General features: G+C 39.0%; 3 protein-coding genes and 1 pseudogene across 3 annotated transcripts; 1 reads left to right on the forward strand and 3 right to left on the reverse strand.

Annotated features, from left to right (window-relative positions):
- The first annotated feature begins 3515 nt into the window (after window positions 1–3515).
- Window positions 3516–5759, forward strand: LOC125207578 (gibberellin receptor GID1C-like). Its single transcript, XM_048106976.1, is given in 3 exon segments — window positions 3516–3952; window positions 4532–5518; window positions 5520–5759. Coding segments are annotated over 3 exon segments (1086 nt in total). The 5' UTR covers window positions 3516–3913; the 3' UTR covers window positions 5580–5759.
- A 1572-nt stretch (window positions 5760–7331) lies between these two features.
- Window positions 7332–9873, reverse strand: LOC125203354 (pentatricopeptide repeat-containing protein At2g30780). The gene is made up of 2 exons (XM_048101679.1): window positions 9359–9873; window positions 7332–8722 (listed from the first exon to the last, which is right to left on the reverse strand). The coding sequence occupies exons 1-2, from the start codon at window positions 9761–9763 to the stop codon at window positions 7583–7585; spliced, it is 1545 nt and encodes a 514-aa protein (XP_047957636.1). The 5' UTR covers window positions 9764–9873; the 3' UTR covers window positions 7332–7582.
- Window positions 9874–10462: 589 nt separating this feature from the next.
- Window positions 10463–13365, reverse strand: LOC125206325 (potassium transporter 5-like). Its single transcript, XM_048105596.1, has 7 exons — window positions 13183–13365; window positions 12734–12965; window positions 12366–12614; window positions 12241–12291; window positions 11727–12155; window positions 11372–11626; window positions 10463–11289 (listed from the first exon to the last, which is right to left on the reverse strand). Exons 1-7 carry the CDS (start codon window positions 13363–13365, stop codon window positions 10463–10465), a joined length of 2226 nt encoding a protein of 741 aa, XP_047961553.1.
- Window positions 13366–18739: 5374 nt separating this feature from the next.
- On the reverse strand, window positions 18740–23013 carry LOC125206327 (annotated as a pseudogene).
- Between the last annotated feature and the right edge of the window lie 662 nt (window positions 23014–23675).

Consider the following 23675-nt stretch of genomic DNA (forward strand, 5'->3'; position numbering starts at 1 on the left):
AACAAACAAATTATATAGACTCATTCATTTTCCCAAGTATTAAAAAAATTTATTGGGAAAAATATGAAAAAAACTTCCTAATATGCACATAGTATTTATTTTGATGAGGAATTAATGTGACAGAGTTAACACGGATTTAAATATAGATATATTTGTAAATGAGCATGAAAAATTAATTTTTCGAAGTACTAGTATATGAAAACAAGCTCCATCCGTCCTGGCTCAAGTGATTTGATTTTTTTTTTTTTTCCGTTATTTTGCAAAAATGATAATAAATAGTTAAAATGGAGAGAAAGTAAAGTTAAAAAGAGAATAATATAAAAGAGAGTTGCTACGCTATTCTCTTATATTATTTTATTTTCACATCACTTTAAAGATTTATTATGATTTTCCCTAGACATGTGCTAAAAAACTGTCAATACCATGAGTATTGAGATGTGACGGAGGAACATATACTTTGGGATACTTAAACAAAACAAGCTTATATAATTGGGACGAAAAAAATATCTGTTCGAATGTGTGTGAAGTTAAATGATGTACTTAGTATTATTTGTTCAAAAGAACACTTTAAATTTATATATCAAGATGAGTTTTATATAGGATAATATCAGTATTGAATTTGATATTGGTATTTGGTTGATGAGATTAATTATATCTACTATGGTCAATTAAAATTATAAAGTTAATTTTAATAAATTATGAAATAAATTCTAAATTAATTAAATTAAATTAGAATTTAATAGATCTTATGAATGAATCAGGTGATTACTAAATTATGTGACTAATCAATTTATGTTTGATTTGATGACAGCAACTAAGAGAGAGAGAAAAGAGGGGTGGGATTGATTAATAGAGATGCCACCACTGAGATAGGATTGACACGGGCCTTGCGGGCTGAGATGAATTTGGATAGCAGCAACCAAACACAAATAAAACCGGCCCGCGATAAGGTCGCAAAGCCGACCCCCTCTGTGGCTGCTTTCCTTCAGTGGCCGCGAAAAATAAACCCTTCAATAAGACCGGAATTTTCGACCTTATTGCTGATGCCCTACCACTAGGTGCCAATTCACTGGGCCACCCAATAGCTTTCATGTCACTCCTATTTGGATTGCTAAGTTAATTATGTTGAAATTTTATTAAGTTATAAATTTATAATCTTAGAATTTAAAGATATATTTAAGTCGGTTTACTAGTTTTAGAATGCATTGACATCCTACTAAATATTGTTTTGATATAAACTTTGATGATATACATACTTATAATATTTAAATTATTTTAGAATAGTACGTACCCTTCCTTCGTTCACTGATCAAATTCTACGGGATCAAACTTATGGTACTTAAGGAATGATAAATGATATAAAAAAAGAGAGTGAAAAAGACTAATAATATTATATGTATACACATTTAATTCATAAATATTATTATTTTTTATATTTAAAACTTCTAGATTGTTATAAAGATTAATATGTTGAATATGTATTTTATTGAATTCTAATCTGGACATATATAACCACACAACATTGGATTACGCATATAAATTCATCTTAAATCTATTGAAATCTTTAACACAAGGGATAATTAATGTGGATTACTCATATATATAAATTCATCTTATATCTATTGAGATCTTTAACACAAGATAATAATTATTATCCTTATTTCATGAAAATATGGAATATGATTTCTAGCAAAAAGCATTACCTAGTCACTTGGCATACACTAAAAAAAGTTTTAAGTTTATTTCTTATGAAGGATAGGAGATTTGTATTAGGCCATTAATTAGAATGTCCTTAAAATTCGTCCTTTAAATCTGTCTATTTCATTTTCTCTGCCACATTAGCATTGTTATCTTTCAGTTCATACAATATTGACCTCAACTAGCCCTTAAAATTCGCCTATTCCAATTTCCATCACTATTTTCATTTTTCTTTATATTTGTTTTAACATACATTAAGGATAGGGAACATTGAAGTTACATTGGCATTGGTTGGAAAATCACCGGGATTCATTTTTTTGTTTTCTCATAGAGTGATAAATGAGATGGGAGAAGAGATTGAAGTGAATGGATGACAACTGAGGTGAAAAATAGGTTAATAGAGTTAAAATAGTGTAATTTTTTTTTTTCGACTGAAGACACTACAATAGTGTCGATCAGGCGCCCATCAATCCGCCCTAGCCGATCAGCGCGTTCTGTACGAAGGGCGAACGGCTAGGCGAATTTATCGTCCAAACCCATGTAATAACGCCCATAAGGGCATTCACAATGGGGCCCGAGCGATCAGCCCCCCTATCGCCTCTCAAAGCCTCCCATTGTGGGGAGGGAGGCCATCTCCAACCCCCACCGCCTCCGCCCTTGCGATGATTGCAAGCCTCAGCCGATGGCAATATTGGCTCCGCATCGGCCTGCGATGGGCCTCCATTGTGGGGGCTCAGGCCGATGATGGAGCCGATATCCCTTTTTTTTTATTTTAATTTAATTCAATATTTAATCCATTATATATACCCCATTCTCAATCAATTCACATTCATCCATTACTAATCCCAATTTCAATTTTATTACTCTCTCCACGGTGATATGAACTTCAGCAACAAGGTGCTCGACATGAAGGGGAAGAAGAAGGAGACAGTCGGGGAGGCGTCTGAAGCTGGGCGGACGATGAGTACCTACTCCATAGAGGAGTTGATTGCTCTTGCTCATAGTTGGACACATATATCTGATGACCCGATTTTAGCCAATAAGTGCGAGGGCGGTTTCTGGGGGCGTATCGCGAAAAGATACGAACAAGTAAAGGTCGCAGGGGCCCTGACACACTAGCCCGACGATCTACGCAAGCTTGGAAACGCCTGGTATATGAGTGTGCTATATTTCACGAGTTCTATGATGGCAATGCGAGAGGGTTCAAGTACTAGGAAATATATATGCAACTGAAGGATTGCCAAAAATTTATAGGATTAATGGGGTCGTGTCGGGGAGGACGAGCGGGAACCCGAGTGCTTCTGAGGGTGTGCTTCCGTTGTTTTTTTATTATGTTTTCTATCTTTATCTCTTTATTTTTTGTTTTTTTAATGTAGGATGTTTTATTATGTCTTTTAATTACACAAATAATTAAAAGTGAATATTAAAAATAATGATGATGTGGAATTGAGATGAGCTCTGAGATAGGCTTTGGAATGAGCTCTCATTGCAGAAAAATAGGCTCCGAAATGGACCTATTAATGTGATAGTAAAAAATAAAGATAGACTTTGAGATGTGCTCCTGAAATAGCCATCTATGTGAATACTCTATTCAAGGCAATAGCTTAGGAAGGATTTATGGGCCGTATTTGATAAAAATTAAAAAGACATATTAAATAAAAGTAACGGATTGTATTTAAGTCGAATAAAATGATAATGTGAGAATTGCGAAAACGGAAAATGAAAAATGACCACAACTTTTGGCGGGCCCTACCTAAACAGTTTAATTTAGCGCCACCTTCCCTCAACCCATTTCTCAATTTGTCGTCTCCTTCGTCGTTCTATTCCCTTTGACTCTCTCTCTACAATTTCTCTCTCTTATCTATTACTCCATGTAACTCCACGCGCCACCTTCATTGCTTTATCTACCATTTTCCATTATAGTAGTATTATATACACTGAGATTATATTTTTTTAATTTCCCCCTCTCTCTCCTCTCTTTCTTGATCTTTTCCACTTCTGTTGGGTTAGATAACTGAACTCCTCCCTGCAATATTTTGCGATTCTCTCTCTCTAATTGTTCTAAATCGGAATCCCGAAAGAAATAGAAAAAAGTGTTTCCAGTCATCGCTAAAAGGGAGAGGAAAATTGTTTGGGTGAAAACAGAAATAGTACAAATTTTTCTAAAGAGATCATTGTGTGGAGCTGCCAAATATTGAGTCTCCGGCGTTGAATTATGGCGGGTAGTAATGAAGTAAATGTCAGTGAATCGAAGGTAACCAGAGGTGTTTGCTTGTTTTAGACATAATTTTGTGTTTTTCCAGCATCGGATTTCTGGTTTCAAATTAGGGTATCCTGCGGTTTGTGGACTCGTGGATTTTCTCCGTGAATCTGTGAATTTTGTGGTTGAAATTGGGGTTTCCTATTGTTTTTCGTGGAAGAGTTTATTTTGCGGATAAAAAGTGAGATTTGAGGTTGGAAAATTGAATCTTGATCTTTTATCCACGATTTCCCCCTTCTCTTTACCCTTGATTCTCGCCTTTGTTGTTTGTTTTGCTTTGACTACTGACTCGCCTAGGCCGATATCATGATTGTGCTGTTTGGGTTAATTTAGGTTGTTTCTCGACTTTTCATTTCATTTCTTTTTATGGATATACATGCTTGAAATTTCCCTTTTCTTTTCAGCATTTTCCTTTATGGTTGATTGGTTGAATCTGTTGATGATAATCACTTGGGAATGTTTGTGTATTTTTGATCAATTATCAATCCGAAGCCTCAGTTTGACTTGAGTCAGTAATGGGTAAAGGAGATTTCTAGTGAACTGAAAATTAAAACTTTGGTGCTATTTTTTCAGAGGGTGGTTCCCCTGCATACATGGATCCTCATATCCAACTTCAAACTTGCATATAACATGCTCAGGCGGCCCGATGGCACGTTCAACCGTGATTTGAACGAGTTTCTTGACCGGAAAGTGACTGCAAATGCTGTCCCTGTTGATGGGGTGTACTCATTCGACACTTTGGATCGTCCTACTGGCCTGCTCAACCGTGTTTATCTCCCTGCCCGTGACAACGAGCCTCAGTTGGGGATTGCAGAAGTGGAGAAGCCCTTGAGTGCCTCTGAAGTTGTACCTGTAATCGTATTTTTTCATGGTGGGAGCTTTGTCCATTCATCGGCCAACAGTGCTATCTATGACATTTTCTGCCGCCGCCTTGTGCAAACCTGCAAGGCTGCAGTGGTATCTGTGAACTACCGGAGATCACCTGAGCACCGGTATCCTTGTGCTTATGATGATGGATGGACGGCTCTTAAATGGGTTAACTCGAGAGCGTGGCTTCGTAGTGGGAAGGAGAATGATCTCAAAGTTCATATATATCTAGCTGGAGATAGTTCTGGTGGCAATATCGCTCATCATGTTGCAGTGAGGGCTGCAAACGAGAACGTGGAGGTATTGGGAAACATTCTTCTCCATCCCTTGTTTGGAGGGGAGGAGAGGACCGAATCTGAGAAACGGTTGGATGGGAAATACTTTGTGAGGATTCAAGACAGAGATTGGTATTGGAGAGCCTATCTACCAGAAGGCGAAGATAGGGACCATCCCGCCTGCAATGTGTTCGGCCCTAGAAGTCAAACCCTTGAAGGTATAAACTTTCCAAAGAGTCTGGTTGTTGTGGCTGGATTGGATCTTGTTCAAGATTGGCAAATAGGTTATGTTGAAGGGCTCAAAAAATATGGTCATGAGGTGAAGCTCCTCTACCTTGAAAAGGCCACAATCGGGTTCTACTTCTTGCCAAACAACGAGCATTTCGAGTCCTTAATGGATGAGATGAAGAGCTTCATCCAATCCTAACTGTTTATACATAACTCCCCATCACAGGCAGCCATACATGACAGAAGCTTGACTCTTTTTCGTTTCTTACTCAGGGTCTCGGGTTTCGTGGTCTATCCCGGCCTCGTTTAGCAATTATGGTGTGTAGTAATATGATTGTGTAGAAACTACTCTTTTTCCAGTTGCTGATAACTTGTGATTTTGTGGTGATGATATGGTGATGATCTGCACCTTGTTGGTGCCGGTTTATCTCCTTGGTTGAAGAGGGTGTTCCACATCGGAAACTCACTTGTTCACGGTGGGTGCTTGTAATGGCCGATGGTGGACATTCTATGCATTATGCTTTCTCCAAAATCTAATCATGTACCTCAGCTAATGAAATTTAATAAACCTTCATATTTGTCATCATTTGAGAAGATAATAGTAGTAATGCTATTTCCTTATCTACTGGTCCATCTCATTCATGATCTTCAGTCTACACTACAAAGTGTTAATTAATGCATCCCTTTTTGTACCAAAACTATGGACACAACAAAGTTGTTTTTTAGCTCAAGATAATGTTTCATTATATCTTATGAGATCTCAACCATAACTAGGCTTTATATTATACGATTCCTAAAAAGGGACCACTTCACAAAAGAAAAGGAGAAAAACATTCATTTAACTTTGTGGTTGGGATAGCTTTGTTGATTGTATTTTTATAACTATATGGTAAATAAAGTGAAAAAAAAATAAAAATAAACGATGGGTAGTTTTGTCTGGCAGCATCTCACTATGTCGTTATCTGGCTTCTTTTGATCATATTTTCAACACGCCACTTGTAGAGAAAATAAAGTGAACTAATTTACATTGGTGAAAATAGTTAGTATCACTTAGTTAGAGCATCCATCGATGGCTCTGGACTAGAAACTAGACACCTCCTGCCACATCATCAGGACTAGAAACTGTCTGCCACATCACTAGAACACCCAACTGCACAATAGTGTACTAGAACAATAAACAAAATAACAAATTCATATTATAAATTACAATCACACGAATATGGAATTAAATTTACGACACAGATACGGGAAAATGCAATCATTTTATTTAAATAAAAAAAAAATCGGTGGCTCGCCGAAATGTCGCCTGCAATGGCAGCTAGCTGACCGGCTAGCGCCTAGCGATTGGTGTGAACTCGCCGATAGGCTAGCCCAAAGTGTACTTGCCGGTCGCAATGGAGGCTAGCAAACAGGCTAGTCCGCTAGCCTCCATTGCGGATGCTCTTATCGTGTGTAATGTGCAGAGAGGCACAAAAGAGGCAAACCACACAAGAAAACAAGGTCGATTTCCATCTTGGACAATAATTGGGTCCGTATACACAAAATTAGAATTCTATGGATTCTTTAGTCGAAATGATTAATTGATATGAAATTGAATTTGATGAAATTATATAGTGTGTGCATGCCCCCGCGTGTGCATAGCATTGTTTGTGTTTTGTAATGTGTGCAGTGTGTGTGTGTTAGTGCGTGCAATGTGTATATACTGCGTGCATCGTGTGTGGTGTGAATGGTGTTTGTGCAATGTATGTTGTTCGTATAACGTGTGAAAGTGCCCAAATTCATAACTATTTGGAATATGAATTTTCTAGAATTCAAATTGTGGAGTTGGAGGAAGAATTTGAATTGTAATTTTAACTCCTATCCGAATATTTTGCGGTTCCAAACATTGGATTTGGAACTGAAGACTCCAATTCCAGTTCCGCGGTCCAATTCTATGGTATCGAATGGACCATAAATTTTTTGGCAATTCAATTCAATCTTTACAATAATGGGAAAACAAAGCATAGCAAAATCTCAATACATTACTACTTCCATATTACAAAGAAGACAAGTCAAGAAGCTAATAACTAGTTAGTATTATTTAGACCTCAATGTAATCCACATGTTTTTAGAGCATGCATTTAACAACCATATCTCTAGGAGGTCAATACAAAGATAATAGAAACTACAGAAAACTGATGAAATTCTTACTTCATCTTGGATAGCGCTCTGGCATTTGGACATGCTTGCTCAGGAATTATTAATGTACTTTGATCTATTCGACATAATCCAGTAAAACTGACGGATCACCACGTATTTCGTATCCATTTTTACACATTACTCCGATAACCTGCTCGAGCTTTCTTCGCTCACCCCATCTTTCATATGCATGATATAGTATCCATAACGTTTTCTTTGACAAGTGTATATTTACTTTAGCCATTTCAGTAAGAACCCTCTCCATCTCAGAAAGGCGCATTTCCGAAGCGTACATTACCATTCTGCAGTGGTAGAGAGACCTACAGAGCCTCCAGCCTGCAATCTCAGCACGCCGCACAAACTCATCCAGTTTGTCCACTGCATTGTGCCTGAAGTAACTCGAAATGATGCATCTCATCACATTCACTGCTACAACATGGATTTTATGCTCAAATGCCTCGTTTATTGATTTTTCCATCTGCTCCATTAAGTCCTCCTTTGCATATAAGCAAATCAATAGCACATTCATCCACGGACGATAGTCACTTTCAGGAATTTTGCTGAGAAGTGCCTCCACCCTCTGAACTCTATCAGTGTTGGAGCTCCTACTATAAGCATGAATCATGATTCTAATCAACTGTATTTCGTTAGCATCAACATGACCCCCCACCATCTTATATATTTCCTCCATCTTTTCCAGCTTACCAGCAAGGGCATACCCTCGAAGCATAAGCAGATGGATATCTAAGTTAGGTGTGACAAACTGATCTTTCATAGCCAAGTAAGTCTTTTCCATCTCATCCCACATCCACGCAGTAATATAACCAGAAATTAACACCTTGTACGTATCAACAGTAGGGTTGATGTTTAAATCATTTAACCCCCTAAAAGTTGCTTCCATTTTGTCGACAAGCATCAGACGGCCAAATACTGAAATGAGTATGTTGTAAGTAGTGATCGACGGACAACAGGTGGAATCCCTCTTCAATTCACGAAACACCGACCGACACTTCACATAGTTCCCAGATCTCACGTAAGCACTCATGAGAGCATTATATAAAGATGTTCCCTTCAGTTGTTTACTGCAGGCCTCTTTGAAAAGTTCAACTGCAACATCAACATTGTACATTTTACCAGCTATGATGATACCTTTTGAGTACTCCTTAATTGTCATTGGAGAAGCATAATCAAGTTGCTTCCTCCTCCACTCGAGAACCTGCGTAGATTCAACTGATTAATCTAGCTGTGTAAACAACAGTTGACAAAGCAACACATACATTTCACCTATTTATATCAGTGGTAAATAAAATTAGACGGAAATTGGGATATATCACTAATTCAACAAAACTAAACTGCAACGTAAAGAATGTGAAACATGAATTCTTAGATTCATCATGTATAATACCACAAAGCTGGGGTTCTGTGGTTTCCACGAGAGTCCCAACACCTTGTTCTCCATCTATCATCCCTTCTTTATATTAGTATTAACTAAAGCAGTAGAAAAATAGGAAAAATCTAAATTGATATGCTACCTGCCTCTCTATTGAATACACATCTTCAACATAGAATTACATTAGAATGTGAATGAACGAGTCGAACTAGAATCATTAGCATGAAAATCTCAGCATTGCAGCAGACCTAAACTGCTCAATGTGTTTCATTTCAACATTTTCAAGGATAAACAAACACATAGTGCATTCATGTGCTAATTGAACAGCATCTTATTTGCATTCGTGCAAAAACAACGATTCATGAACTACATTATACCCATCCACCTACCAAATTATGAATCCCGCAAATTCATGGGCGAAATATGAAGCATCGACAAAAAAGAGTTAATACAAAAACCCACCTGCATAGCCACGGATGGAACTCTGTCTAGATTGTTCAAGAGCTCAAGGATCGCCCACCCATCGGCGTACCTCCGAAAGAGGGCGACACCCTTTTCTTCGAGAATCTTCTCGATTTTCTCCACATCTTTCTGGGCCAAAATCTCATCCCTCAATTCGGCAACCGTCTCTTTCAAGTCATTTTTCCAGTTCACCTCCGCACGCTTACAAATTAATTTATCTTGGAACAAAGACGCTAATAACCCAAAATCCGTTCCTTTCCCATCACTAGAAGGCGTTTGAGTTGTATCTTGACAAATAAAACGAATTGGGGCAGAGGGTTTAGCGATTCTCCCGTGGTGGCAGAGAAAGAAACGAGGTGTAGTCAAGCATGTCCGAAATTCGGCAAGTTTGAATGCTCGTTTCATTGGAGATTAGCTGATAAAGGAAGGAAATTTACGCATTTTTCATCCGGCTTCCCTCTCTGGATGTTAGGGTTTTTGATGGGGTTTGGGGAAAATCCAGATCATTGGCGATATTCAGATTCATTCACCTTGTAACAAAACAAAATTGATTTCGGGCAGCAAAATCAGTTTCTGGATTGGCCCAAAACCTGATATGTTTGGCCCAATTTTTTTATTTTCTTTGTTATTACTTGGGAGTATTAATTAGAGAAAATAATATAGTTCTATGGCTGCAAATTCAGCTGTCGTGCTTCTGGTATATCCAATCTCCATCCAAAACCTGTAGGTTTTTAGGTATTCAATATCCAAAATTACGGATTGGGTATGAAAACTGAGAATTAAGAGCAACTGCTCTAATATACACCTTTCATTTCACTCTAAGTGACAATTTTTTTTAGATGTGTCATTCTAAATGATACATTAACACTATATAAAATTTCATGCCAAATACTAATTACTTCAATTAAAGTAAAAAAGGAGGGAGTAGTAAAATTCAGAAACCTTATCAATATATTGATGTCATAGAGGATAATACAAGCCATAATTCATCAACACTACATGCATATCTTGTTTTAGAATTATACATGAGACAATAGTTTAAGATAGTAGGAATAAAATTTGGGGAAAAAAAAGCAATGTATATAATTTCTACATGATCGATATCTAAAGATGGTATGTCATCCCAACTTTAAGCATTCTCTTGTGAGGAATAGCAAACACCCTATTGCTCTGCCTCAAGTTCTTCTTCAAGAAGTTGTAGCCATAGTCAATCACAACCCTCTTCCAAAGGGCCGCCCCTTTGGCCGCCGCCACCTCATGCTCCCCCACCATGTGCACCACCCCGCTCCGCCACGCCCGGTCCAAATCCCCAACCTCCCCTCCCACACTCTCCTCGAACTCCTTGAGCCTCTCCACCAACAGGCGCTCGAACGGCACCTCCTCATTCCTCACATCCTTGTAACCATACCGCACCACGCATCTGAACACCTGAAGCTCCTTCGGCTGCACCCTCCGGAACAGGAACCTCTCCTCCTCCGGCACTCTGCTGATCGGCAGGGATTTGAACGACACGAACACCAGGACCGAGTGCAGGGCCGGGACGTTGCCCACGTAGTGCTTGAATATTGGCGGGATGCCCTGGACCAGCTCCGAGTAGAACACTGCCAGCCCAGGGAGACGCGGGGAGCTCGTCTCCCCAACGATCTCCCTCACGGACTCTGGTGAAATCTTGTGATCGAGTTCGAAGTAGTACTTGTTTCTGTAGACGTAGTTCCATGTGCACATGATGGTCATCAGAATCATGGCGAATGCGAGGGGGAGGTAGCCGCCTTGGTCGAACTTGTAGAGGACCGAGCTCATGTAGAGCAGCTCCACCGATCCGATGATCAGGATGTAGAGGATTATGAAGACTATGTTGGTCTTCCAAATCATGATCATCACCAACACCAGGAACGTCGATGTCAGCGCCATCACCAACACCACCGCGATCCCTAGTAAGAAAGAGAATAAAATAAGACAGATTGAGTCAACTGCTGATGGGACAGTCCAAAAAGGAATATGACTCAGACAGACCATAGGCATTGCCGATCTTGGCGGTTGTACGGAAACCAAGGGTGACACAAATGCAAGCGAACATGAGAAGATAATTGACTTCGGGGATGTAGACTTGGCCGGGGTATTTGTTGGAGGTGTGGACGATTTTGACACGCGGGAAGCATCCGAGAGAGAGAGACTGTTGGATGATGGAGAAGGTGGCCGAGATCATAGCTTGGCTAGCGATGACTGATGCTGCCACCGCCACCACAAACATCGGCCAGTACATCTTACCTGCATCATCATATAATAAAAGTGAGGATGGGATTTGTGTTATAATTAAGGATAGTCGATTTTACATTAGTTTGATATTGTTTGCTTTGAGAGATTGGACCTGGGATGGATTCGTAGAAAGTGTTAGCAACCAAGTGGTTGTTCTTGCGAAGAAACGAGGCTTGGCCGGTGTAAGCTAGGACTAAGGCGGGGTAAGTGACACAGCACATGCTTATCTGAATCGATCTGACAGAGAAATGTCCGACATCTGCAAATAAGGCTTCGGTTCCTGTAATGGAAAGAACGGCGCCGCCGAGGGAGATCCAAGCCTGCTCCTTGTTCCTTATAAAGTAATCCACGATGTAAACGGGGTTGAGAGCTTTGATGACAGAAGTGTCGTATTTGATGAAGTTGAAGACGCCGACTCCAGCGATGAAGGAGAACCATAGTAAGATTATGGGAGCGAAAGTGTATCCGACTTTATCAGTTCCGAATCTTTGAACCATGAAGAGTGTTACTAGGATCACCACTGATGTCCACACTATTCTATCTGTTCCACCAATCCAATTCAACTTTGTTAACTCTATAAAGGAGTGCTATTTTTAAATCAAAACAGTAGAGAGAGATAGAGAGACCTTCTGTCATATGAGATGTGGCCTCTTTTAATCCGCCCACAGCAGACAATACTATAGAAAACACATTAAAAAAAGGTAGTGATTAGTAAACAATAAAAGTAGTATTATAAATTGATAAACCATACCTGAGATGCATGGAGTGAGAACTCCATCACCAATAACCATGGAAGTGCCAAGCATGGTAGCAAACAGCAAAACATACTTAGCAAAGTTGCTATTCTCTAACTTTGCTTGAACTTTTGAAGCTCTTTGCAAGCTTTTATTAGGCAATTCCAGTTGGTAAGTCGACACATCTCGATCTTCTACTTCTTGGCTCGGAATTAAACTCACTTTTACATATCGACATATCAGAGAATATAGAGCAAAAGTACCCCCTGATCAAATTCCCAAACAATTACACATTTAATTAATGATTTCTATTCTAATATAAAAGCTTTTAATTTTTAGAGATAAATTTATTGAAGAAAAGAGGAGAATTGAAAAAGGGAGATACCATCGCCATGGTCGTTGGCACGTAGGACAATGAAGACATACTTGACCAAGGGAATTAACGTCAAAGTGTATAAAATCAAGGACAAAACTCCGATGATATCGTCATTGTGTTTTATTCCATCCGTAAACGTGCTAGAAAATACATACAACGGCGACGTGCCGATGTCACCGTACACCACCCCGATGCTCTGGAACGCCAGCTGCAGCACCACCGCCCACCCCATGCCGCCGCCCTATCGCACACACATACAATTATTTCAGATAGCCCATAGATTCTCCCTTTGTACTTTTTTTTTGGACGGCAAGTGATTTTATACATTGTTATTTTTTATTATTAAATGAAGAGAAAATAAAGTATTCTACTTTTAGATATGAGTATTTTTATTGGAACTGACCAAAAAGAAAAGTGGATCATCTTATTTTTGGACGGAGGGATACTTAATTAATTACCATGGCGGCTGCGGCACCATGCCCCAGGCTGGCTGACTCTACGTCGAGCGAGTCCATGCGTCGGAGCTTAGTCCATGAGAGGTTTCTGGCGTTGAGTTGAGGGTTGGTTTGTTCTTCTTGGCGTATTACGACGTCGTCAAGGGTTGTATCATCTGCGTGTGTCGACACACCATCACTAGACATTTTCTTTTCTTTTTCTCAGATCAAATATGTCTTGGGAGTTTCATGGAAGCGAGCCTTATATATACACCCTAAACTATAGATACACATACACGTACGTGTATATATAAATATATACTCTACCTTCTTTTAATCTTTCTTTTGTAACTTTTCCTAGCTTAGTTAACTCAAGATGGCGATGGTCTTGAATGGAAATTTTTTGTTTTTAAGAATAAATACTTAAAAGTAGATTTTTTTTGTTTCCATCTCCAAACTAGTTAAAAAGAAATAATCTTGAACAAAAGATTTGGAATTTAGTTGGATAACATTGTCATCTATATACTATTTCTAATTATCAATTTAATCATATTTTGGGTTCGGAAAAACAAAACAAGAATAAAATAGTGAATTATTCGATGGGAAGATTTTGTTTTTATGTAAAGTTTGTACTATAGCATTTGAAGGAACTCTTACAGTTTCATGCCCATCAAAAGTAAATTGTGTATAATTTTTTGACTTATTTACATTTTAAGAGAAACCATTCGACTTGTAAATGTAACTTCAAAATAACATAAACCGTTTGTTAGGTACAGACGCGGGAAAAATCAGGTTTAATAGAATTTTTTGGGTGCAGCAGTCATTTTTTCTTTACACAAGTAACTAGTTAAATATTGGTAATATTTATTTCAAACCGTGTTGCATCTTTACTCTATAATAATGCAATTTATTATTCGAAGTATCGTGATGTGCAAACATTTTTTTATTGCAATTTGCATCACTAATTACAGACTTTAATTTTGTCTAAAATTGGCCTTGTTTATATAGCTTGTAACAGTCTTCTAGCCTATAGACTTTAGAGACGATGATCGATGATGATGATGATGATGAGATGATATGATATATATGTATACTCCACAATAATACTAACCAATTAATAATTTAAAACATTTAACCGATGAATAAAAAATCATAAGGGAAGAAAATGGAAGACTGGAGTTAGGAATTAATTAAATATATATGGATCTAATAAATACTCCCTCTGTTCGCGAATAGGAGTCCCGTATTTCCATTTTAGTCCGTCTGCGAATAGGAGTCCCGGTTCATTTTTACCATAAATGGTAATAGGGTCCCACCTCATTTCACTCACATTTTATTTAAAACTAAGTAATATATACAAGTGGGACCCCTATTCCACTAACTTTTTTCCACCCACTTTTCTTAACATTTCTTAAAATCCGTGTCGCCCACAAATGTGACTCCTAATGGCGGACGGAGGGAGTATAAATCTATATATATGTGGATCCAATAACAAACTAAATTTTTTTTTACCAGTTTCAGAAAAATTAAATCTAAAAACGTTTACTTTCTCCTTCAAATGAACAAACTAAGGAAGATTATCTTTTCAGAATTTTTACTATATGGATCTAAGAATTATAAATCTATATATATTTGATCTTTCATTTTTTTTTACTAAATCGTTTCAAGAAACTTAATTTCTCAAATTAATTTGGCTAAAATCTGATTAATCTGATTATTGAGACACTGGAATAATCACTTTTGACGTTTCAATTATTAAAATTTGTCAATGATGTTTTTTTGTGTTATAAAAGCTCTAAATCAAAAGAATGGAGAACAACATATTAATAGTATCTAAGCAATTCAAAATTTAAATATTAATAAAACGAGATGAAATTAAGTATAGGCAGCAAATGCTATACACAAAATCACTCCAAAAGAAAAATAGTTGACGAATACAAGAAAACAAATACAAAGGGATAGGATAGTTCACATTATGTCGTTATCCGTCAACTTTATCTACTAGAGATGAGTGGTCTCACAAATAGTAATCTCAAGGTGGATGAAATCCAAACAAGGACAAAACACCCTCTACTAAGCGAACCAAAAGGGAAAAAATGCGACAATTATAACACAAAAAATAAATGACGAAAATACATGAAGGATCGAATCATCACAAAAGCAAGAAACATAAATCCACGAATGTAAACTCCAACTATCATAGCACTAAAAATAAATCCAGAGAGATGCATAGATTAAGACATCGTCATATCTGGAGATGTGGCAATAGACTAACGAGGCTCTGAAACTACGATTTTTGGTATTGCCTTGTTTTCATTTCACCTTTCCCTTATGTCCGTGGTTGACCTCAGTGAGGTGCGATACGAACTGCAAGTCTGCAACACTTCAAAACAACTCCTCAGTAGCACCAATTCACGGCGGACAGACTAAAGACAACTAAGGGAGAAAATATTACAAAGACAAAAACAACCAAAAACAAGCAACGATTGATATCATATTAGTGTGTTTCATCGGATATAATCGTTTTGTTTAGCAGATTGATCATATGTAGAAATATAAGTTACTAGGAGTAGTATTTAGTCGATAGTGGTATATTTCAAAGTTAAATCACTTAATGAATGCCCACCGGTTAACATGTGGAGTACTAGTACTTAGAGCATCCGCAATGGTTAATAGGCCAGCCATTCTCTCCTCTGCCACGTCAGCAACACTAAAAAAACCACCTGCCACGTCAGATTTAGGCCAGCCATAGGCCAGCCGCAATAAAAAACAATTCAAAATATACTACATTTACGGAATTAAAATTACGATTAAAATACGGAATTAAATTTAGACACGTGTACGGGAAAATTCATTAATTGCATTTTAAAAAGTTACATAGATAAAAAAAAAAGTACATGCATAATAAAGAAAAAAAACTATCGTCGTGCAGTCTTCCGTGCCCACAACTCTTCAATTATATCCTTTTGGAGTTGAATATGAGCATCCACTTGGCGCATGTTTGGCAAATTCCTTGAGTCGGCCGGCTTCATCGAGGGGTACCCCCGTCGTACACTAGGGGTGGCCGTTCCGTGGCTTGGACCGGCTTCATCGTCACCGACCCAACTAGTCAGTTGTACGCCTTCGTCTTCGACGATCATGTTGTGCAGAATAATGCAGGCGTACATTATCTCGGAAACGCATCCGACATCCCACAAACGCGTTGGGCCCTTGATTGCCGCCCATCGAGACTGGAGCACACCAAATGCGCGCTCTACGTCCTTGCGCGCCGACTCCTGTCGTTGCGCAAAGTAGGCCTTCTTTTCATCACTTGTTTGTCGGATCGTCTTCACAAAGACCGGCCACCGAGGGTATATCCCATCCGCCAAGTAGTAGCCCATATCATGCCGGTTGCCGTTGGCCACGAATGAGACGGCTGGACCGACGCCCTAGCACTTCTCGTTGAAGAGGGGAGACGAGTTCAGGACGTTGAGATCGTTGTTCGACCCGGCTACCCCAAAATACGCATGCCAGATCCACAGCCGGTAATCAGCTACGGCCTCGAGGATTATCGTGGGGTTCTTTGACTTGTAGCCGGTCGTGTAGGCCCCCTTCCAGTGCAGCCGACAGCTTCTTCCACTCCCAATGCATACGGTATATGCCGCTTAACATCCTCGGGGAACCCATGCTTCTCCCCGTGCATCTCGCATCAAATTCTCGACAATCTTCGGGAGTAGGGCTTCGAAGGTACCGCTCACCGAAAATGCCGATCACGCCCCCACGTAACTCCTTCGGACATTTCGGTGGCCGACGACTCACCGATGTGGAGGTACTCATCCCACATGTCCGCCGCGCCTCCGTAGGCCAACTGCCCGATTGCCGCCGTGCACTTTTGGATAGGGGTGTGGCCGGGTCTGCCAGCCGCATCGTGCCTGAAGCGGAAACACATATATTGACGCTCCAATGCCCTAACGATGCGCATAAACAACTCCCTGCGCATTCTAAAACGCCGCCGGAACATGTTGGCGGGAAACCGCGGGTACTCGCAAAGTAGTCCTCGTACGCCCGCCGATGTGCAGCTACGTGATCCCGATCAATCACTGCTCGGTGGTGGACAACTGGTGGAGGAGGGCGAGGTATCGCCTGTTGTTCCACCATACGCATGTACCGCTCCATCCCGCGGTTCATGTAGGCCTCCATAGCCTCGTTCATCCTCCGTTCGTACTCCTCAGGATCCCCACCACTACCGCTACCGCTACCACCCGCGTGATCCATCGCTCGATGATGCTCTTGAACAGAAAAGTTAGAGAGAGAGAAAACTCGTTAAAACAAGTGGTGCAAATGAAAATGAAACGAAAATCGCGTTTATATATGATTTTAAAAAAAAAATTGAAAATCGGCGCCGGCCGATCGGGCCTCCACAATGGCGGCTAGCCGATCGGCTAGCGTTTCGGCCAGCGACGAGCGATCGGCGAGCCCACGCCGATCCGCTCGCCGATTTTGCGCTGGCCGATTGCAATGGTTCTGCTAGCCGATCGGCCAGCGCGACGAATCGGCTAGCCGGTCGCTAGCCGACCATTGCGGATGCTCTTACTGCTATGAAGCTCAAATTTGGATTGTTTACTTAACTAGTTTCACCAAATATCAGCTTTTAGCGAGACTAGATCTAATAGAACATGAATAACGCAGTTTATTAAAGCCCTTGTTATTTTCGGATGGGGAGATAATTTTCGGGTGGGGATCCTTTGTGTATTTTAGCACATTAGCCTTTGTTGTTCCTCATAAACTAATAAAATAATAGTATTATATTTTTTTGATTTATTTTATTAGTTTGTGAGAAACAGCATAACTGCTATGCACGTTACAGGATCCCTAGGCCCACCCTAATTTTCAAAACAAAAAATTCATTTTTCTCGAGTGCAGGTTATTGAAAGCAAGCACAATAATTTTGTTTTCCTAATTTTTGTCACCAATCAATTTTTGGGTTCAATTATTGGTTTTATTTATTTAGTGGAAACTACTATACATTCAGAATTTGATCAAGAAATGCCACGTGATGCTCCTCCATCTTATATTATGAGGAGTTCCCATCCTGTGGGCTAGTTGTTTTCTCATAAAACAAGTGAGTAAAAGCTACTAGTAAACTTAAGGAAAAGACGAGGAAATGACTTGCCTTTTTAAACTCTTATAAAGTTGAATTGAGGGTGCATGAATTTTCAATTGGTAACAACTCCTTAAACAACAAAGAAGGGCGTGGAATGAAGGTGACATGGCGTAACTCGACAAAAATAAATCAATCAATAAAATCGCCAGAGATTTGTGGAAGCAAATCAAGTGATGCATCTTTCTGTGTTTTTTTCTTCATCCCAAACGGCTTTAACCAAAAACGCTCTCCTGTAAAGGACACACCAGCATCCGTGGCCTTGACGGCGACACACTCTCTCACCAACACGTGGATGCCTTTGTTGTAAGAGGCACAGAGAGTACATAGTAAGCATCTTCGGACCTTCCACAATTACTTATAATTACAAAAAACAAAATGAATGCTGTTTCACATATTACAAGAGATGTAAGTCTACAGCAGAGACACAGGGAGAAAACCTTAGAATATGAACGCCAATTCACACTGAATATGATCACAAAAGAAGTCTGTTTTTTACATTTTCTCAGTTTATGCAAAAAACAAACACCATCACATTGGAAATAATCTGGTGCACTACATGGAGGCACTGGTGCCCTTCGTCTATATATTCCTCCACAGAGCACCGTCACATTGGAAAATCTGGTGCTCCGAAATGGAGTCAATAATGTGCAGCATTTCCTTCCCTCGACTCCATTTCTCATACTCCCTTCAACCATGGCCAAAATATACAAATACAACAGATCTTGTCAAGAGAACTGATTGGATGCATTCGATTCAGAAGTTTTTTCTGTTGTTTTGAAGCCTCCCAAATATTGGATTTTGAACTACCTCTCTAGCAGATGGTCTCCGAGCAGGATCAGCATCCATCATGGCCTGAGTATTAAGCCAAAAAATGTGCAATAAAACAACTTGTTAAAATTGGAGCATTTACAGCTTCTATATCTGCACAGTAGCTTCTCAATTCTCATAGGTTTGAATTCAAGTTCAAAATCAAGACAAACAACCCGTCAAAAAGAGCACATTCAGAAAGCGAGAAAGAATAAGGCATGGATCCTCACTGCAACACAATGTTAAGCTAGCTTTCTACATGATTTAGTTTGCTAAAAACCAAGAGCATCTGTTCTATAAAGATTTCACACACCAAAATTAAAACGAGGATAAAATAAGGTGATGATTTGCCCGCATGATTGAGGCATACTAGAATTATATGTTAGCTGTTAATCATAAAATGATAGACCAAGAGAAGGGGAAGTCCCAATCAATTTGAAGCAGGAAGCTTCAATATAATCAGAAGTTAATGTACCTTGATTAAATTCTGGAACTGTATTGAGTGGCCTGGAAGAAGAGGCAGCTTTCCTTTCCTAAGATGGAGAAAGTGGGGACCTGATTCGGGCAAGGGCGACCCCTTCACGATTTCATAGATGGAAGCTCCTAAGGAGAATATATCAACTTTGTCTAGATTATCATAGTCCTCGTTGAGGATTTCTTGGGGCATATAGCGTGCATCCCCCTCTTCAACTGGCAAGCTTTTATCAATCGTAGTTGCACAACCAAAATCACCAAGTTTATAAACTCCCTCTTTTACATAAATATTATCTGGCTTTACATCTAAGTGAGCTATGCCTCGACTGTGTATAAACTGCAGTGCTTTTGCAATCTGCGAAATGTAAAGAACCAAATGACCACAAATCTCCACATATAAAAGTCATAGCAAGGAGTAGTGATTAAGATGGATGTTCATACACTCTATATATACATTTGAACCTTCAAATCACTTCACCACCTCACAACGAAGCAAATCAGAAGAGCTTAGGAAACACAGAAGAGTTAAAATTAGTCACCTGATACATGGCATCTAAAGCTTCTACCTCTGTCAATAATTTGGGTAATGTGTTGACAGAAAGGCTGTGATCACACAACTCCAACTGGATGTAAAGATGCTCGTTTTCAAACCAAGAAGAGTAGTATCCAACTACATTCTCATGATACCCTGAAAGAAATATGATTCATATATTAGTTCGAGAACCTCTAATTTGGTAGGTGTTTGGAATGCATTTGTGCAGCAAACCTAAAGCTGCCAAAGCTTGAACTTCCATCAAAGCCTTCCGCCTGCAAAAAAAGTATTAATAATAAGTGTGCTGCACGTGAAAGTGCGCTGAACACAAGTAGGATGAATTGTTAATATTGTACCTTTCTGTTTCCTGATGCAACTGTTTCATGCTATGTTTCACTGCATACATACAACCTTCAATCCTCTTCAGTACTTTGAAAACATGATTGAAGTTGCCACTGCCAATTTTCTGACAATAATATCAGTTAGAAACATGAGAGAAACATGAGAGAATTTCAGAGTTAGTGGAGAGCAAGGCAATGTTAGTCACTAAACCTCAATTTCATGAAAATCTGTCCGATAGCGTGAAAGGCCATCACCACCAACACCAGCGGAAAAATAACCTGGAGGCAACAAATACAGTGTGTTAAAGGACTAATATAAATTTGTTAATCTCAGAAATAAAATCACTTGGCCTTCTAAGATAAAAGTTAGCATCCACAACAATATAAAATGCTCCCTTTGTCCAAATAAAAGCAACATAATAACAATGCCTGCACCTGCACATTTTGATCTTTGATTGCTAAAAGGATCAACATCAAAGTCTGAAGCATTCTTGACGTATGGATTCTTTAGGCATGGGGGAGGCATAACTCTGCACCTTAATGCCACTGCAGATTGTGAAACGTAACCACCACGACTACTTTGCAACTCAACTGGACTTCCAGTCTTCATCACATCGGTCCTCAAAGTATCATTTCCCAGATCTCCAAATGGATGATAACCAATATCAGGTGATCCAAAAGATGTTTTTAAATCAACATCTGGGACAGCAGTCAGCAGTCACATCGAGCATCAGAAAAATATAAAAACAGATCATTGAGCTCTGAAGTCATTCTAAAAAAGGACAAGGGAGAAAAAATACTCATATAATGGAAAGGAAACATCTATTCCAATGAGCAAGGGCAATTAAAGTTCACAATCAGTTAGTTTCTAGCATGAGCTTTTACCTAAATCCTCTAGTGCAGTGCAGAAGACAATGAGATCAGCGAAATAGTCCTAAAGAATGTTTAAACTGAATAAAATAAACCCAAAGTTGTCACTATATCCAAGATAAATAACCCCAAATTGTCACTATATCCAAGATAAATAACCCCAAATTGCCACTATATCCATGATAAATACCCCCAAAGTTGTCACTACATCCAATATAAATAACCCCAAATTGCCACTATATCCATGATACATAGCCCCAAATTGCCACTATATTCATAATAACATCCATCAAACTTGAGTTCACAATCAATTAGTTCATAGCTTGAGCTATTACATAAAAACTCTACTGCAGCAGGCAATGAGATAAGCAAATATTCCTGAAGAATCTTTAAACTGAATAACAGTTGTGATATTCTGGATTCTCATTATTAGGTCTCAGTTCACATAACACCCCAATAGGGTATATCCTCTTTAATTGGCAGGAAAAATCATTTTTTTTTTCATTTCCCTCTACGAATAAATCTTAAAGCAATGCATAGTACACCCAAAAATGAAAAAATTAATGTGAGCACTCACCGAATTTTGCCGCTTGCTCGTAAGGGTCTTAACTTTCTCAGGTGATTTGGGACATTCAATATTTTCCCCTTTAACACAAATTGACACTGCGATATCAGCACCTTAAAATTTCACAGAAAAAACAACAAAATCATACCTTGCTCCAATCTAGGTTGCTTCCAATTGCTGGCATCTCCGGAGGATGTAATCAGGGGTACTGCAAGCAAGAAAAAACAAATCAATCCACAGAAAACCTACACGGATAACCCCAGATAGTTAAGGACGAGAAAAGAATGAATTTTGACCAGAAAAAATCCTGGCTGAGGATGAAATCTTTGTGTCGGCATCGAAATCGAGGGGCATGGAGTCGGATTGGGGTTTGGAATCAAGGGGTTGTGGAAGCGTGAGGGCTTGAGGGAGGCCTGATCCAGGGGACCATGAAATGAGTGGACAAAGTGCCTTTAACCATGACTCTGCTCGGCCTCCGCCTCTTGGTATTACCGCTGGGTGCCTTATTCCTCATCAACTCTGTCTCTTTATTCGAGGAGATGAGATGAGATTTGGTGTTTCAAATGGGGAGAAATAAATTCAAATTGCAAGCGTTGGGAGATTGAAGTAATAAAGTATTAATAAAATGGAGGAGTGAGTAAGCGAGTGTTGTGAGGTTGAGATTTGAGATTTTATAAGAATCAGCAAAGTTTGATTATATTAGTAAATGTACCAGCTGCTTCATAAGCTTTACTGCATGGGCCGGGCCCCACTATGGCACTATATATTGAAAACGAATATGTTGTATGCACGGTGGTTCAATTTTTTTAAACACGGGTTAGAGCATTCGCAATGAAACAAAAGCCAGCGACCGCTTTATGCGCATTGCTGATGTATTTGCTGCTCGTGACAATACTTCCTACACGGCCCATATTTCCTGTCGGACTCTCTACGCTGCGTAAGGGCACAATGACACTACGAAACCCGGCCATGGCACGAGTGCATACAAACTCAAAAAGATCTTCGTGTTACCGACACAACAGGACGATAGTGCCTCCAAAGATTTCATCGGGGTGATTGTAATCTTCCCGAGAGACCCACCTCCAATTACGCCAAAAGTTTGAACATGCATGAGTATGCTCATGGTTTCCCTGCATTAAGCAAATTTTGGCTTGTGTGACTTGTTCAATGTTTATGGGGATTCGATATGGTTCATAAAACTCGCTATTATATTTTATTTTTATTTATTGATTGAATGTTCGATATCATTTTCAACTTATAAAACTTCCATCATTTTATACTACTCCCACCACAAATAATATCCACATTTATCATTTCGATCCTTCACAAAATAATGTTCATATTTGTTTTTTCTTATTTTGGTAAGTAACCTTACTTTCCACTAACTCATTACACTCCATTCAATTGTAAAATCAATATATAAAAATGAGACTAACTTTCCATAACTTTTTCATCAATTTTTTCATATTTCTTAAACTCGCACCGAGTCAAAGTGGATTTAAATCGGAACTAAAAAGAGATTAGTTGGGAATATGTGAGATGAGGGAGTAAATCCAAAATCAGTGCATGGATTCGAAAAAATAGAGCAAGAATACAAGCTATATTAGTTGTGATTTTTTAAAGAAATAGCCCATCTTCTACATCATCAATTAAATATCAATTCATCTCCTCCATTATTTTGAAAAAGTTGGAATCCATCACCGATACGAAATTGCACCCCGATTTAATTCATGATATTATATAGTACAAATAGTTTTGAAGTTGGGAAATAATTAATATTTTTAA

The sequence above is a fragment of the Salvia hispanica genome, chromosome 2 (assembly GCF_023119035.1).
Source record: "Salvia hispanica cultivar TCC Black 2014 chromosome 2, UniMelb_Shisp_WGS_1.0, whole genome shotgun sequence".
Lineage (NCBI taxonomy): Eukaryota > Viridiplantae > Streptophyta > Magnoliopsida > Lamiales > Lamiaceae > Salvia > Salvia hispanica.

What these genes read in the sequence shown, in the direction of transcription:
- LOC125206325 (XM_048105596.1), bottom strand. Translation starts at nt 13,365, where the DNA reads ATGTCTAGTGATGGTGTGTCGACACACGCAGATGATACAACCCTTGAC. An exon ending in TCTCACTCCATGCATCTCAG is followed by an intron (nt 12,292 to 12,365) that starts GTATGGTTTATC and finishes TGTTTTCTATAG; the next exon opens with TATTGTCTGCTGTGGGCGGA. An exon ending in TTTCTACGAATCCATCCCAG is followed by an intron (nt 11,627 to 11,726) that starts GTCCAATCTCTC and finishes ATGATGATGCAG; the next exon opens with GTAAGATGTACTGGCCGATG.
- LOC125203354 (XM_048101679.1), bottom strand. Translation starts at nt 9,763, where the DNA reads ATGAAACGAGCATTCAAACTTGCCGAATTTCGGACATGCTTGACTACA. An exon ending in TTCCATCCGTGGCTATGCAG is followed by an intron (nt 8,723 to 9,358) that starts GTGGGTTTTTGT and finishes GAATCTACGCAG; the next exon opens with GTTCTCGAGTGGAGGAGGAA.